The 15,496-nt window shown below is 29.1% G+C and overlaps 1 protein-coding gene across 1 annotated transcript in view; it reads left to right on the forward strand.

Annotated features, from left to right (window-relative positions):
* The first annotated feature begins 1,485 nt into the window (after positions 1 to 1,485).
* Positions 1,486 to 15,496, forward strand: part of ptc (protein patched) — a 157,931-nt gene continuing 143,920 nt past the window's right edge. Inside the window, exon 1 of the mRNA XM_075360804.1 lies at positions 1,486 to 1,646. Within this exon, the coding sequence (XP_075216919.1) occupies positions 1,551 to 1,646 (96 nt within the window). The 5' untranslated portion in view covers positions 1,486 to 1,550. The remainder of the gene's footprint in view (positions 1,647 to 15,496) is intronic.

Genomic DNA, 15,496 nt, shown 5'->3' on the forward strand with positions numbered 1-15,496 from the left:
AAATAAAGGAATTCAGAAAAAAAAATTAACCTAAATAATAAAATAAAGTTAAGATATTTTGCTACACCCGCTTAGTATGAAGACATTGATTACAAACGATGACTTTAAATCACTTTAATTGGATGAATATCGTTAACATATTGTAATGCATGTTATTTAGACAATTACTATTTTAATTTTTATTAAATAATAATACTTGCTTTGAAAGTAAAACTAATTTCATGATATTTTAAAATCCTCGCCTAATTAAATAACTCTAAAAATAATAATCAAAACCTTAGTCTTTATTAGACTAGAGTGAACCGACTGTGGCAAATTGTCATCGGGCAGAAGGCTTGTTACGATGTAGTAGATCTTAAACAAAACTCGAAATATTTTCTTACTAATAGTAATTTTCTAAATTTTCATTTCTCATATGTCAAATCGAAAGTAATGGGTATTAAAACTTGATCGTTCATTCCTTAGTAGTAGGCATACTTGTTAAATTAAAATAGGCATACGCTTAATTAAAGAGTCCATTCTTTCTCTTGGCAGAAAAAAGAGAGGGTATATTTTATACATTTTAAGTGTCTCTGTTCCCAAATGATTTTTGTAACGGATGAATATGATTTCGAAGTTAACTGAACTTTTCCTTTCGTCAATCGGTAGACAGAGTTTTAATTATTTTTATATTCTAATTTCGTCCATAATCTTTGTCGGATACATATTATTCTTAATATCCAACTTGCTCGAATTATTGCAGCACATTCCAAACGCTTCGTTTACCCTTTTTTTTTTGTAATCGATGTTAAATATTATACGCTATCCATTAACACTTTTTAATTTTATATATTTAACTAAATCACCCAAAAAATAGTACGTAAGAAATTTCATATGCTGTTTTACTTTGCAAATAATATAAAATGACGAAGCATCATAATTGTTTGAATAACAGTTTACTGTATCATCTTTTTGATAATATTTCTTTGTTAAAGTCCCTTTAAAGATTATTTAAATAATGTATACATCGCGGTAATTATTATTACATAATGCATAAAAGTCTGTGCCAAGATGTCATAAAAACTAAGTCTTACGCGACGCGTGGTCCTTTAATTAACTAACTGAAACATCGAGAAAAAATCTGAGCGATATTTAAATTACGTAGCGTAATTTATACTTTATTAAATTTGTTTAATCGTGTTTGGTGTCTTTTAATTTATTTGTGATTATTTTATTTACAGGTTATTGTCTGAGTGTATACTACCGGGGTTATTTACCGTCTACGATTAAAGAGCAAACCGCATGTCTACATGATAGCGACGTAATACGAAAAGATATGGGAAAAGTTATCGTAGAAAGTAAACGGGCGCTTCAAGTGACGTCATAGTGATCGAGACAGCGGTAACGTAATGAAGCGAAGTGTGTGTGTGTGTGTGTGTAAGAAGCGAGTAGTAGTGGTGGCATACATTGGAGGGAGTTAAGTTTATATTTGAGGGAGGGGGTTGAGGACTCATCTAGGGCGGTGGAGTATTCAGTGGTGCGGTGTATGTGGCCGCGTGCGTTATGACGCCATGATCTGGCGGCCGGTTATCCTGAAGTGGAAATGGAAATCGCGCGCCTCAGATCAGGAATCTACGGCCCTACCAGAGCCCTTGTTGCCTCAAAAGGTATACTAATTTTTAATTATTTTCTTATATCTCTGTCTATAAGTTAATGATTTGATTGTTAAATTCGATTACTTTCATAATTTATATATAATTGTTTCTGGTTGTTTGAATTTATTTTTAGATGTTAATCGCAATATTTTTATTACAGCAACTATGTTAAAAGAAGAAAAAAAAACTAAAATTTTAAGTATTCAACTCAGTAATTAAGTAACATCTAACATTAGTCCTAAATAACTTTAAATGTAACTTTTTTTCGTACACTATCTGTTAGAAAATTGGTTGATATAATTTACTGCATGTGAGTAGCGCTTTCATTGCATCTTTATTTTCATATTCTAATTTATTAGTTATTAAATATTTTAATATAATTTCATTTAAATAAATAAAAAATAAAATTTATTATTTTTATATACCTGGTAAGTAACAAACTATTTCTGAAGCAAATTTTTTTAATATTTGTTTCAATATTGATTTTAGATTAAATTAAAGACCGTATTTTATTTTCTTACATAGGCTACTTGAATATTCATAAGTTTTTATTTGTTAAATTGTTTTATTTAATAGTGATTCTGTATCACAGAAATTATTTGCATTTTTGTTTGTTTGCGGCTTTCTTTATGTTAATACTTCACTTCTCATTTGAACGTTGAAATTAAGTAACATTGGGAACGAATAATTAAATGACAGCTAATCGTTCATTTAACACGTGACTGTGGTCATCTTTAATTGTTTATATTTATAAAAAATCTTCCCGCCAAATACCAGAAAAGATACAAAAAATAAGCTCATAAAATTAAAAAAGATTTAAATATGATCTAAAATCAAACTGCATTTATTATGTATGAAGATATTACGGAAAAAGTTCTAATCAATAAATTTTAATAATTTCTGTTGAATTATGATTCTAATTAATTATTATTATTATTATTTTTCTTTAGCTTGTTTAGACTTTGTTATAAATACGATTGGTTATTGTTAAATGTTATGATTGCGAATGTAAAAATGCTAATTTTTTTCATAAAAAAGTCAAGATTACGCGTATGACATTTGTCACGTATACTCCTACGGTGTAGAAAGAAAGATAAACTTAATGATTTTTGCACGTAATAAACTACCTTACTATTGTTACTTTTATTTAATAATTATCAGCAGATAATGATCTAATATAATTACTTCAGTTCATAAATGTTAATTAAATTAATTCTATTAAGGCCATTTATGACGTAGCGTATACGTAACTGCTTGCTCATATTAGCGTATCAGTATGAATTTTTAGTGTGCTGAAGTAATTATGTTTTTAAATATTCTTTGTAGAAGATTATTTACTTCCATATTGAGACAGGTTTACTATTGAAATACCATTTATGTTGTGTACACACACACTCACACACATACACCTACTTAATATTATTCTCTTTAATATATAGGTATATTGTTTCTTAGAAAAGATAACTGATGTGAGGGTACACTTATTTTATGTTTTCTTGTATAAGCTAAACAATCTAAACCTGGATCAATCTGTCATCGGTCTTCCTGGATCCCTTCTCCAGAAATCCCCTTCCAGTTAACTGGTTTATTCATAGTAACTTTCACTAGCTAATAATTTAGTACAGACTATTCTTCATTTACGTTCACAATTGTACAACCATTGTATTTAATTCTGAACTGTTCTTTTACAAAATTACTCTCTAACTTTTACATTTACTAAAATTAATTTGAAAATAATTTTTTTTATATTACAAATTCTTGATTTAATACAAATCATTTTTATTTGTTAATTTTTATAAAAATAATATAACATTAATCTAATGAGAGAAAAAGTTTTATTTAATTTGTCATTCTGATTTAATATTCAACAGAACATACTACTTCAAAATTACACAGTAGTCCAAAATTAGCATCGTTTAATAGTCAAAGTATATTTTAACCATTTTTTTATTTTTATTTCTAATCTTTTATAAAAAGTAAATGGATTGGATTATTACATTTTTGTTTATGAAGTTTCACGTTTTCTACATAACTACTTCCATAATAAAAAAAAAAAAAACAGAAATATTTTCCTAATAATCTTTACAAATTCATTCACATATAGAAAATCTGATTTACTGAAAGCGTATTTTATTTTTACAAAGTACAGAATTATTATACTTTTAATTTCTTTACACGAAAGGTAAACTTTATGTGTTATGAATTTTACACTTTTTAATACTCTGATAAAATGTTATAAACGTAGCTTGTTTTCAAAATCTATAAGGCTAACTTAAATCTGAATTAGTAAAAAAGAAAAATACATACGTATGTTTTCAACAAAAAAAAAATCTGTCAAAAATCTAAAACTCATTTGATTACTTTAGTATTTGTTCTACTTAATGAGTTGTTCTTGAGTTATGAGGATTAAAAACTTGATAAAAGTTACAGCTTTAAAACCGGGGAATTGAACCCGGAACTTTCGATCTAGGTTAAGGTTCTTACCACTTTATCGATAAGCAAATCAAACTAACTTTCACATTATAAAAAAAAAAAAAACTACTGATTTAAATTATTAATTGTTTTTATATATAAATAATAATTGTAGCTATTTTTGAGGAAGAGAAATTGGACGCGAGGTATAACTTTTTTTTTAATCTAATTTTGTCCAGCTTCTTCGTATGTCTCAAAGTCAACTCAAGGTTAAATTTTTTATTTTACTTTTTCTAATATTATTTTAGTATTAAAAACCTATTTTCCATTTAATCCAGATGGAAATTTTAACGTAGGTTATTCCTGGCATTCTTTTACTTTCACTAGTTACTTTTTTATTGTTTTAATAAATTAACAATATTAAAAATTGGGATCATTCTGTTTATTTAAAAAAAAAATTATTATCTGTTTTATTAAATACTATAATATCCATGTCATTTTATAAAAAAAAGTAATTCTCATGAGTTACAGCCTGTTAATGTTCAATACTGAGCGAATCATACACAGTTAATCACTTTATGGTATTTATTGAATATATTATGCTCGTAGATGTTGTTTATAAGGGTGATATTAGTTTAAGTTAGAAGTATAACTATATATCTCGTAACAGGAACAGAAGATCTCAGCATTGTGGCACATAAGGGCAGTTCAAGTTACCCACCGGGTTGGTCTAGTGGTTAATGCGTCTTCCCAAATCAGCTGATTTGGAAGTCGAGAGTTACAGCGTTCAAGTCCTAGTAAAGCCAGTTATTTTTACACGGATTTGAATACTAGATCGTGGATACCGGTGTTCTTTGGTGGTTGGGTTTCAATTAACCACACATCTCAGGAATGGTCGAACTGAGAATGTACAAGACTACACTTCATTTACACTCATACATATCATCCTCATTCATCCTCTGAAGAATTATCTAAACGGTAGTTACCGGAGGCTAAACAGGAAAAAAAATAAAAAGTACCACCAAGAATCTTGGGGGGCCAGAGAGAGTTGGTTTGACTTAGCTTATTTTTTCTGATAAGAGACGAAGGATTACTCTAATGCTTACGCAAGAGAAAACAGAGAAAGCAAGATCTAGAAAAGAGTACATTGTCGATAAACATTTAATATATACCCTATAAAAAAAATTATTTCATTGTGTTTAGACTATTCCAGATACGTTTCATAAGTATTTTAGGATTGTAATGCTCTAAGAAGAGTCTGTAAAATTTCCAAGAAAATATAGCAGTTGTGGTATAGTAGGGTAACGTCAGACTTAAAATTCGTGAACCTATTCGTCAAAATTAAACTGCTCCTAATTTTTTTTTTTTATAAATTGCATCTGATTACTATTATTTCTGAATAGTAATACATACTTTTGTTCAATTTATATTTCATCACCTAATTAAAAAATTATTGTATAATTATACGAATAATGGATTGTGAGTGTAAGTATATCAACGTACCTAAGTTTTCAGTTGATAGAATCATAAGCTGCTAAATCTGTAGCGTATAAGAATAAGAAAGTTTTTCAGTACGTTTCCAGCTAATACGGTCTTATGCGATCTGCCAATTCGGTATAATGTACTTGATATCATCAATCCAGAGAGCCATTGGTCTTTTTCATGGGTGTTTAACATCTAGAGGTATCCATACAAATGCTAATTTAGTCCATCAGCCATCAATTTTTTTGCTATATAGTCTTCCCACCGCCACTTTAATTCTTTAACTTTCATGATGATATTCTGTACTTTCGTCTGTTCTCCGACCATTTATCGATCTTCCTATCCCGTCTGATAGCTCCGAGCATACATAATTCCATCTTTCTTTGTGCTAGCTTCTGTAATGATCGAACGGCTAATGTCCAAATTTCGCTTCCATAGGTAAGGACTGGCAGGATGCATTGATCGAAAACTTTCTTTTTAAGGAAAAAAGGGAGCTTGTTCTTGAAAACACTGTTAAATCTCCCGAATAAGTTAAGTCTCCAAGCTTAACTCGTCGTTCAACTTATTTGATTGTATCACTCTCAGCTGACGTTTGTTGACCAAGATATTTGTAGTGCTCTAACTGTTCGAGTTCTTCTCCAGAGACAGAAATCTTTCTTTTCTCGGCTAACTTGTTGAACATGATCTGGGTCTTTTTATGGTCCATCCTTAGACCATAGGATTCGCCAGCCACCTGCAGTTCCTGTATGTGGTTCTTTTGGTTATTGTGAGAAGAGAACTGCATCATCTGCGAATGTCAGGTGGTTTAGATATGCAGCGCCATTTATTCATATGCTTTCTTCTTCTAATTCCAGTTTTCATAAATACCTCTTCGATTCAGGTTAATAAGAGCACGGATAATATAGTAGCGCCTCGTCGTACACCTTTTGTATATTTATCTCTACTTTATGTTGGTTTACACAGATAGTAGCTTTTGCTTCTTCATATATCGACTGTAGCGAGTAGACTGTGTTTGCACCTCTATATGTAGTTATAATTATATTGTCGCTATTTTTATATGTATATTAAAATTAGCGGTGCTGACTCGTTTAATAATAGATAAAAGGTTTATAAGTATAGAAATGATTTTAAAGTACAAATAAAAATTTTAAAGTCAAATAAAATGTGTATGATTTAAAATTAGGCGATTAAATTTATGCGATTTCCAAAAGGTAAAACTGAACGATTAAGCTGATTTATATCCTAAAACAATGACAAGAGTGGTGGTACAATTATTTGGAACGCAAGGCTATGAAACCAGATTTGGAGCTGGCGGCCAAGACCGAGATTTGTCCTATGAACTGTGAAGGCAAGCTTGGTAACAAATACCGGACTATAACATTAAGTAGCAATAGATAATACTAATAGTTATAGTTAAAAAAATGTTTATATACATATGTATATAAAATAAAAGTAATGTATTCAAAATAGGTAGGACTGAATGACTAAATTATTTAGTTCAAACAAATTTTTTTCTCTTGAAGTTGCAAAAAAAAAATATATTAAGTCACGATTAACTTTTTTGATTTCTTATTTCCTAAAAATGTGATATTATTTGCACTCAACATCAATTAATTTTTCTAATAAAAAACAAATCTAACGAACTATAATTATTTTTACACTGATACTATTAGAACGTAAAGATCACTATCCGATTATCGAATACTTATATTTGGAATAGATTTAAGATTTTAAAATTTGTTACAGTCTGTATTTTTACTTATTTTGTTTTCAGGTAAAGATATATAATTAAGAGTTTAATACACTCTTCGGTTACAAAGGGTTCGTTCGTTTAATCATGACAAGTGATTGATTATAGAGTTCACTTTAAATTGCATTCTACATTTTAATAATACATCTCCGTTTAAATAATAATTCACTGTTTTTTCCGCTTTGTGTTTCGTACGTTCGAGAGGTCGCCGTTTAAAAAGCAGAAAACACTAATTGACTAAATTTTAGATATTAGCGAATAATTTTGTTACACTTGAAAGAATCTCAGTTTATAATTTTATAACTACATTTCAATACGCGTAGAGGAAGTTTTAGATTTTGTTTTTGTAGAAGAGATTTATTAGGTCAACCAAATTTACGTACTGACTTCTGGGACTTTCCCTTCGACTTTTATAAATATTTTTTATTCTTAAGAATTTTTTATTAGTAAAATAATTAAAACCTTACCGTTAAGAAATATTTTCTATTACGTTTGTTTTTAGATCATATTTTTCAATTTCAGGCAAACCATCTTCGATGTGATGTCAATTTTAGTCCAAGCTATATTAAACGGAGATTTAAAACCGAGTTTTAGCATAGTTTACCATCATTTTATTTAAAAAGGTTCTTTAATATATTTTATTTTACCATGCATCTTAAAAAAAATAATGAAACGGTCAAGTATCGTTATAAAGGGTAAAATATAACAAGTATAAATGTAAGAATAAAACATTCAAAAATTAAAAGAAATATTCTCTATACTGTAAAAATAAATAAATAAAATAAAAATTCGTGGGTATTCTCTACGTAATTTTATTTGTTATTCTAAAATATTTTAACATAGATCATTTTTTTTACCGACTTTTCGAAGAACAGTACAGTATTACTTTCGGTCGTACGGTGGGATTGTAGGGTGAAATCTCATTTTCTTTGCATTTTGAGATATGAGAAGTACAAAAATACCATTCGCTTAAAATGTAATTTCCTTATATATATATATATAACTATATGTATATTCCTGCTCGAAAATCCCCAAAACTATTACATAAATTTCACTGAAATTTATATATGCTGTAATAGTATATCTGAAGTTGTGCATTTGAAAATTTGATGAAGATCTGTTGATGTTCCTGAGTTATGTTCAATTTAAGGATGAAAACAGACAACATAAACTCAATTTGAAGTATTTTTTTTGGTTGTCTGGGGAAATGGGAAGGGGATGTGAAAATTGATTTTCTTTATGTTTTGAGGTAGAGGATTACGAAAATATCATTCATGTATAAACGATTGTGGTTCGAAAATCTCCTAAACTGCAAGAAAGATTTCATTGAGATTTAGATATGCTGTAGTAACGTAAATTTGATGAAGATTGGTCGAGTTGTTCTTTAGTTATGCACAACTTAAGGCCGACAAAAGATACCTCAATTTGAGGTTAACTTGACGCTTTGATGTAGGATCTACTAATTAATCGAACGTATGTGCTATGTTGTACTCTGAAAATCAGTGTGTTTCTGATTGCTAATGGTTAAGATGTCGGAAACGAAAAGTCAGTCTTCTTGCGTAGTAATGCACAAGACGTTTTTATGTTTAAGTATTAAAGATCAAAGTATTCGCGCGCGTACACACAAACACCCCCCCACCCCACACCCACACCCACACACACACACACATTATTTCCCATTTTTTTCAATGAAAGCATTTACGAAAATTACCGCTAGCACTGACATTCAGAAAATTAACCAGAATAAGTAATATTCAATCTTCCTGTCTTAAAGAACAATTTTACAATCAACGAGTAAAGTAGTCAGGATTTACTTTTTTATTAGTTTTCTTTTGTCTATTAGAAGCAATAATTGTATTATTACAGGCGAACAGGTGAGATTTAATACGAAAAATCGTCACCCCACAAAATTGTATAACAATTTTGAAGGATAATAAGCATCTCATATCAAACCTAATAGGGATAATAAAGATTAAAGTGATTTTCCGCTGTCTTCCTGATGAGCTGTAAGTAACTTTGAACATCATCATCATTCCAAGCCCTCTGAAAAATAACTAGTATTTAGCTTTAAAAATTAAACCGCTTTCTTTATCATAAGAACCGGTCGTATTTTTAATATCGTTAGTCGCAAGAAAAACAAACCGTTATATGTACTTCAGATGTTTTAAATGTGCCATACCTTTAAGTGAGATTTGAAAAAAAATTGTAATATAGAACAATTATAATTTATATATATTTCTGCGGTAAACAATGTATTATGTATACTGTTACTGGAGTCAAATTTTGGAACATTACGATATATTACCGATATTTAACAAAACTTTATAAAACTAAAAATTTTCCTTCGATTTCTTAAATTATATTGTATCTAAAAAGATAAACGCTGTTCAGAAATTTGTTAATTGTAATATGAGTACAAACAAAAAATATTACACTAATAGAAAACGGGATAGAAAATATGAAATGAAAAATTTTAATTCAAAAATGTATTTTTATCTCATTTAGTATAAAGCAAAGTACTCTTTAAGAGTAGTCCTTGTAGTTTTCACAGAATTAAAATAAGATTGAAAATACTTTGTGTTAATATTACAATTATTAAAAATACTACCTACAAGACATTAAAAATTTAATTATTTTTCTTTCGTTGTATAAAGTGTAATTATAACTAATTGTATAATTTTTTTATTATGAATATAAAAATAAAATTAGTAATTAAAAGGATAAACAAGTGTACATAGAAAAAAAAAATAAGTTGTCTAAGTTTAATGGTGATAAAACGTTTTTAATATATTCAAAGACCTGTATTCATAATATGTAAATAAGTGAAATTATTATTTATGGTAAAATTATTATTTACTTTGAACTGAATATTAAAATGTCTATTAGAATATATATATATATATATGTATATATATAAAATGCGAGATTCCCTTTTTTGTTTTGGATGTCGAAGTAGTTGTTTTTTTATGTAAGGTAATCGTTTTAAACAATCTAAACCTATTAACATTATTATATCTCTATAAAAGACAGATAATAATACATTTATACCTATAATTTTCATAATTACACTAATTATAATTTTTGTATTCTGATTGAGATGTGCTTGGGACGTTAATTTTTATTTAAAGTCAGTATATTAGCAAATTTCCATAAATACTACGCACCAAACAAAATTCTCAATGATAAAATAAACGGTTTCTTAATCAACTAACAGAAAATACACGAATTTCTTATCCTTTTAATCAACGTTACACTTAAATTAGAGATTACATATTCTTTGTCATAATAGTGCTATTATTTTCTTCAATTAGTATGATGTTTTTTAATAAGTCTATGTTATATCTATTAAAAACATATTAAATTCATGTGAATACATTAATTTTTATGTTGTTATTTACTTTTTTTACTTAACTTAATTTTTTTATACATATATTTTTTTACCCCGTAGTCAATATTAATATAATTTATTTCATTTCCTTAGTTCATTCAATCTTTTTAATTTTTTAAAAAGATTAAGGATTTGTACCGGTATTACACACTTATAAGTCGGTCAATCTAACCTAGAATTATATATTAAATTTACATTCGTCAATAATATGTAAACGATGATAATTTCCTCAGTCTAATCTATTATAATATATAATTATTTAAAGAGAGGAGTATTTGTTGTTTAATGCTGTCTTTCCCGGTTTTATTTATTTTTTAAAAAATAAATAAAATTGTAGTAGTTTTATTCTCAACATGTTTCTTACAAAATTACGTTGTAACTTAATAACAATTCTTGCAAACTTAAAATAAACTCATTTATATAGATATAAATAAAATATATACAGCTTTTTGTTTTATTATACATGTATAATAATATATATATATATATATATATATATATATATATATATATATATATAGTACTGTTATAATAATAGTGAAAGAAAATTATCTAACATATTCTGATATATTACGATTTTTAGATGGTAAAAGAATAAGAGCTTGGTACTCTCGAGGAAATCCTATGTGGAAGTTACATACTTTATAACCTAACAAATGTGAAAATTAGAATTATTAAATAATTGAATTGTTTACGCTGAGTGCTATTATATTAATACGCAACTTTTCGAAAGATAAAAAAAAAGTAAAATTATAGTGGTGTAAAATGATTCATGGTGTAGTGTAAGATAATTTGGTCTCAGAATAAACAGTGCGTTCGGAAAGTTGCTATGCACTAGAATTATGAAAGTGTAATGGCGAAACTTTCTTAATTATTACCTTGTATTTTTATTTCATTATTTTATAGAAACGGATTTTACAATAACTAGATAATTTATAAAAGGTGTTGAAAATGTCCTCTTCCAACATCAATAAAACACTGCACAGGTTTCAATTTGTTTTCAAACAGTTTAACCAGCTGATGTACTGAAAGGTCTCGTACGTATGCTGTTATTGCAGTTTCTGGTTCGTGAATAGTTCTAGTCTGTTGCAATAAATTGCTTATTTCGCTGCCCCCCTTAGAAAGCGATCTGGGGGACTTAGATCGACGATACTGCAGGCCACAAAACTCCTCGAAATGATTCGTTCACCAAAGACATTTAGTAAAAACGTCATCGACCTTGTTAGCTCTGTGCACTGTGGCGCCATCTTGTTGGAAACGACCGTGATTGATTTCCACTTCTGTTAACTGATTAATAAAGTTTGTTAAAACAGCATAATAACGATCACTATTTACTATATTATAAAAAAAATTGAATTCACAATGCGCTTTCTACTCACACCGAACCAGACTCCAATTTTCGCTTCGTGTAATTCATGGAGGTTAGCTGTCGATCACAGTCCTGTATTTTGTGTAATGTAGCCTCAGATAGGATATACAGATGAAACCGCGATTTATCATTAAAAATTAGTAATGTCGAGGACATCTACGGAATTTTGGTAAAGAAAACGTGTAAACCGTTGACAATAATTTAATTTTTTGGCTTGATCCAAAGGGTGAGATGATTTGAAGGTTTCAGTTCTTGAACACACATTACATTCTAGGGGAAAAGTTTCAGTTTTTTTCCTACAGCTTTATGGTCGGTAGCAAGTCCGATATCTTTCTGCTGTGCTAACTTACGCATTGACTATGATGTACTTTCGACCATAGCATCCGAAATATCAAGCAATTTCTGTTCGTTTAGTTTCAGTGGTCTTTAGCTTAGATCAGCGTTTTCATTGAAAACGCTAACTCTATATTCTAAGACTATCTAAGATGATCTAAGACTGTTGCCCGAAATTATTCGATAACAGTTCAAACCGCATTGCGGTGAGGAACAGGAGTATTTAAAAATTTTTCAGAAAACTTGTGCTTCACTAAATCAGTATACTTGTCACCTTCACGAAAGACGTGTAACGAGAATAATGCGTTCCTCTACCGAAAGAAGTGTTACGTTTCTCGGAACTACTGATTCCGATAAACGAAACGAAGCTCGTTCAATCACAACTCAACAACTGACGTCTTGGTTTATTACTGGGCAACGTCTAACGAACCTACAGGGCAATCAACTTAACGCCAAAAGAACAGAATGGACTACATATTTCTAAAGTATACTGCACAGCGACTTTTCGAATGCTCTGAAATTTATAAATTCATTTTAATGTACTTGATTTTATTACTCTTACTATATTTAAACTTATCTTATTAATATTTAACAATTTTATTTATATTAAAATTATATTTTATTTATAGGTACTAAAATTCTTCGATAAGTTAGCTTATTTTTGAAAAGAGACTTTTAATATAATCCTCTTTGAGTATCGATTTTAATTTTGTAATTATTTTTAGTTGGTTAATATCTGCATGGATTTCACTGAAAATTCGGGGTGCAATAAAAAGATAAAATCTACCGAAAATTTCTTTGTTTGGTTTGGGCGATTTGATGCTCAAAACGAATTTTTTCACGCTAACATACGAACTTTGTTCGCATATTTTAAGCAATGCGAATGTTTGTTTTTATATAGAATATTAATAGTCTTATAGAAGTACAAGTATCGAAGGGGTAAGAGATTCCATCCCTGAAAATAGGTAAGGAATTAAATGTTCGAGGTTTTTTGGAAATAGTTCTCATAGTATATTTTTGTTTTATTATAAGAGGTTTTAATACAGAGTAATAGGCATCCTCTCCGCATTGTTATTGAAGTCTACCTTCAATTAAAGCGTATTATATTGATTTTATATCAGATGCATGTAAAGTATATAAGCTTAGAAGAGGCTTTACAAAGTGAGTGTCACGTAGGATTGAATCTGAAAGTGCACTAGTGGCGAAACATCGCACAGTGAAATAATTTACATCCGCAGCTGGGTCAGAATTACTTAATTATTATAATCTAATCTTTTTCAACCGAAATTGTTTTATTGTATCTACTTTAAAGGTATCCTGAATGTGATTTATATTTTATAACATTTTTCACAAATTACGTAACAAGTTTTCTTTTTAGATACCAGTATTGTTTTCGTTTGACTTATTGCTTACTTTTCACAGTAACCTTATTTGTTGATTAGAAGTGCAGATAGTCAAGAAAATATTTCATGGAAAACGCAATTATATTTAATTATAAATAATTTTATTTTACTATGAACAAATTATTTATTTTTTTTACTTAAAACTAAACATAAATCATAAACACATTTATATAATTATTCCTACATAAAATTAAATACAGTAAACAACAGAACAAGTAAATAAAAAAAAAAAAATAGTTTTTAAAACATTTACTTATAAATGAAGGCTTAACTTACTAAAAATATGTGATCCAAAACAATAATAAAAAGGTTAAGTAATAAATATTGCTTCAAATGTTCATTGCCCTATTCACAATCCTTGGCATCAGTCTCACTCTCCTTTTTTAATCCTTTGAATATCTTCATTCAATCCCTTCGCCATTCTCATTCTTATCATTTACTGCTGTAATCTCTCCAGAATGAACGAGGTTTGGTGCTCCTGGCTGTAGAAGTTCTATTGTTTCTTCGCTGAACGGCTTTCTTTTTTTCTTCGGTATTTTTCTTGTGCAACTCAAAAAGGGGTCTAAACCGAGAAACAGCCTATTTAAAAAGTCCCTATTACACTTTTACCCTCGAAAAATTTCTCGAGAACTTTAATCTACTCGTACAAAAGTGTTTGTTTCTTGCTTCAGCTGCTTCTTCCGATAGCTGACCAATCGGTTATGTAACACTCCTAATTACAGTTGATCCGTGAATCAAAATTTTATGTAGGGTCCGAGTCATGGTGTATCACCTATATAGTTCACATATAATTTTTCTGTAGCTGTCGCAAAAACTTGAAACTTCTCGGGGTCTGTTTGGCGGCCGCTTGAGATAGCCTCCAAAATAATTTTGCAGCTTTTTATTAGACGCGCATCTATTTCTCTTCTTATAGTAGCAGCCATCTGGGTCAGAAAAAACCGCCCTAACGTGTTACTATCATTCATGTTACCAAAGTCCTGCTTTGGACTGTCTACCAGAAGATCTATTTCCTCTTTGAAGCTATCTTGTATTTTCTTTTTTGAATTTTTTACAGTTTCCCTTTCTTCTTGAGTTTTACCCTGTCACTTTTTGATAGGAATTTAATACGCTAAATGCAGCAATGATTCAAAAAATCGAATTCTTGCGTGTAAGAATTGACAGACCAAATTTCAAATAATCAGAATTTTCTTCGTGAACTGCATCCAATTTATTGAAATCATTTGATGTCTTCCCACAAATGTAACACCTCACTGTTCATGATGTGCCAGTGGCTGGATTACAGACTTTCCTGTCTACCATAATCGCTATCAGTACATATTTTAATTATAACACAATCATGGGAGTTACATGAAAGTTGTAATGGCATGAAAGAACTTAGAAAAATATTCAAACAAAAATTTCAAGAAATGTTTGTTTGAATTGTGTCTGTTGCAGTGGGGGCTCGTAGCTAAAATTAGTAGGGGTGCTGCTCCAGAAAATTTTTTTCTGGCCTTTTCAAGGCCATGATTAAAGTTTTCTGTAAAATAAAAGAACCGAAAAAAAATAGAATAGCTGGAAGCAGGTTAATAAACTAAACTAATTCTATACTTTATCAGATTCAAGAATATGGTACACGGTTTATAAACACATTGCGCTTAAAAACCGTATTCGGTTTAACCGAATAAGTAATAAAATTCAATACAGAAAATATGTTTTAGTATTATTAGGTAATAACTTAATAAAATG

Source organism: Lycorma delicatula, chromosome 3 (genome assembly GCF_047948215.1).
Source record: "Lycorma delicatula isolate Av1 chromosome 3, ASM4794821v1, whole genome shotgun sequence".
Taxonomy (NCBI): Eukaryota; Metazoa; Arthropoda; class Insecta; order Hemiptera; family Fulgoridae; genus Lycorma; species Lycorma delicatula.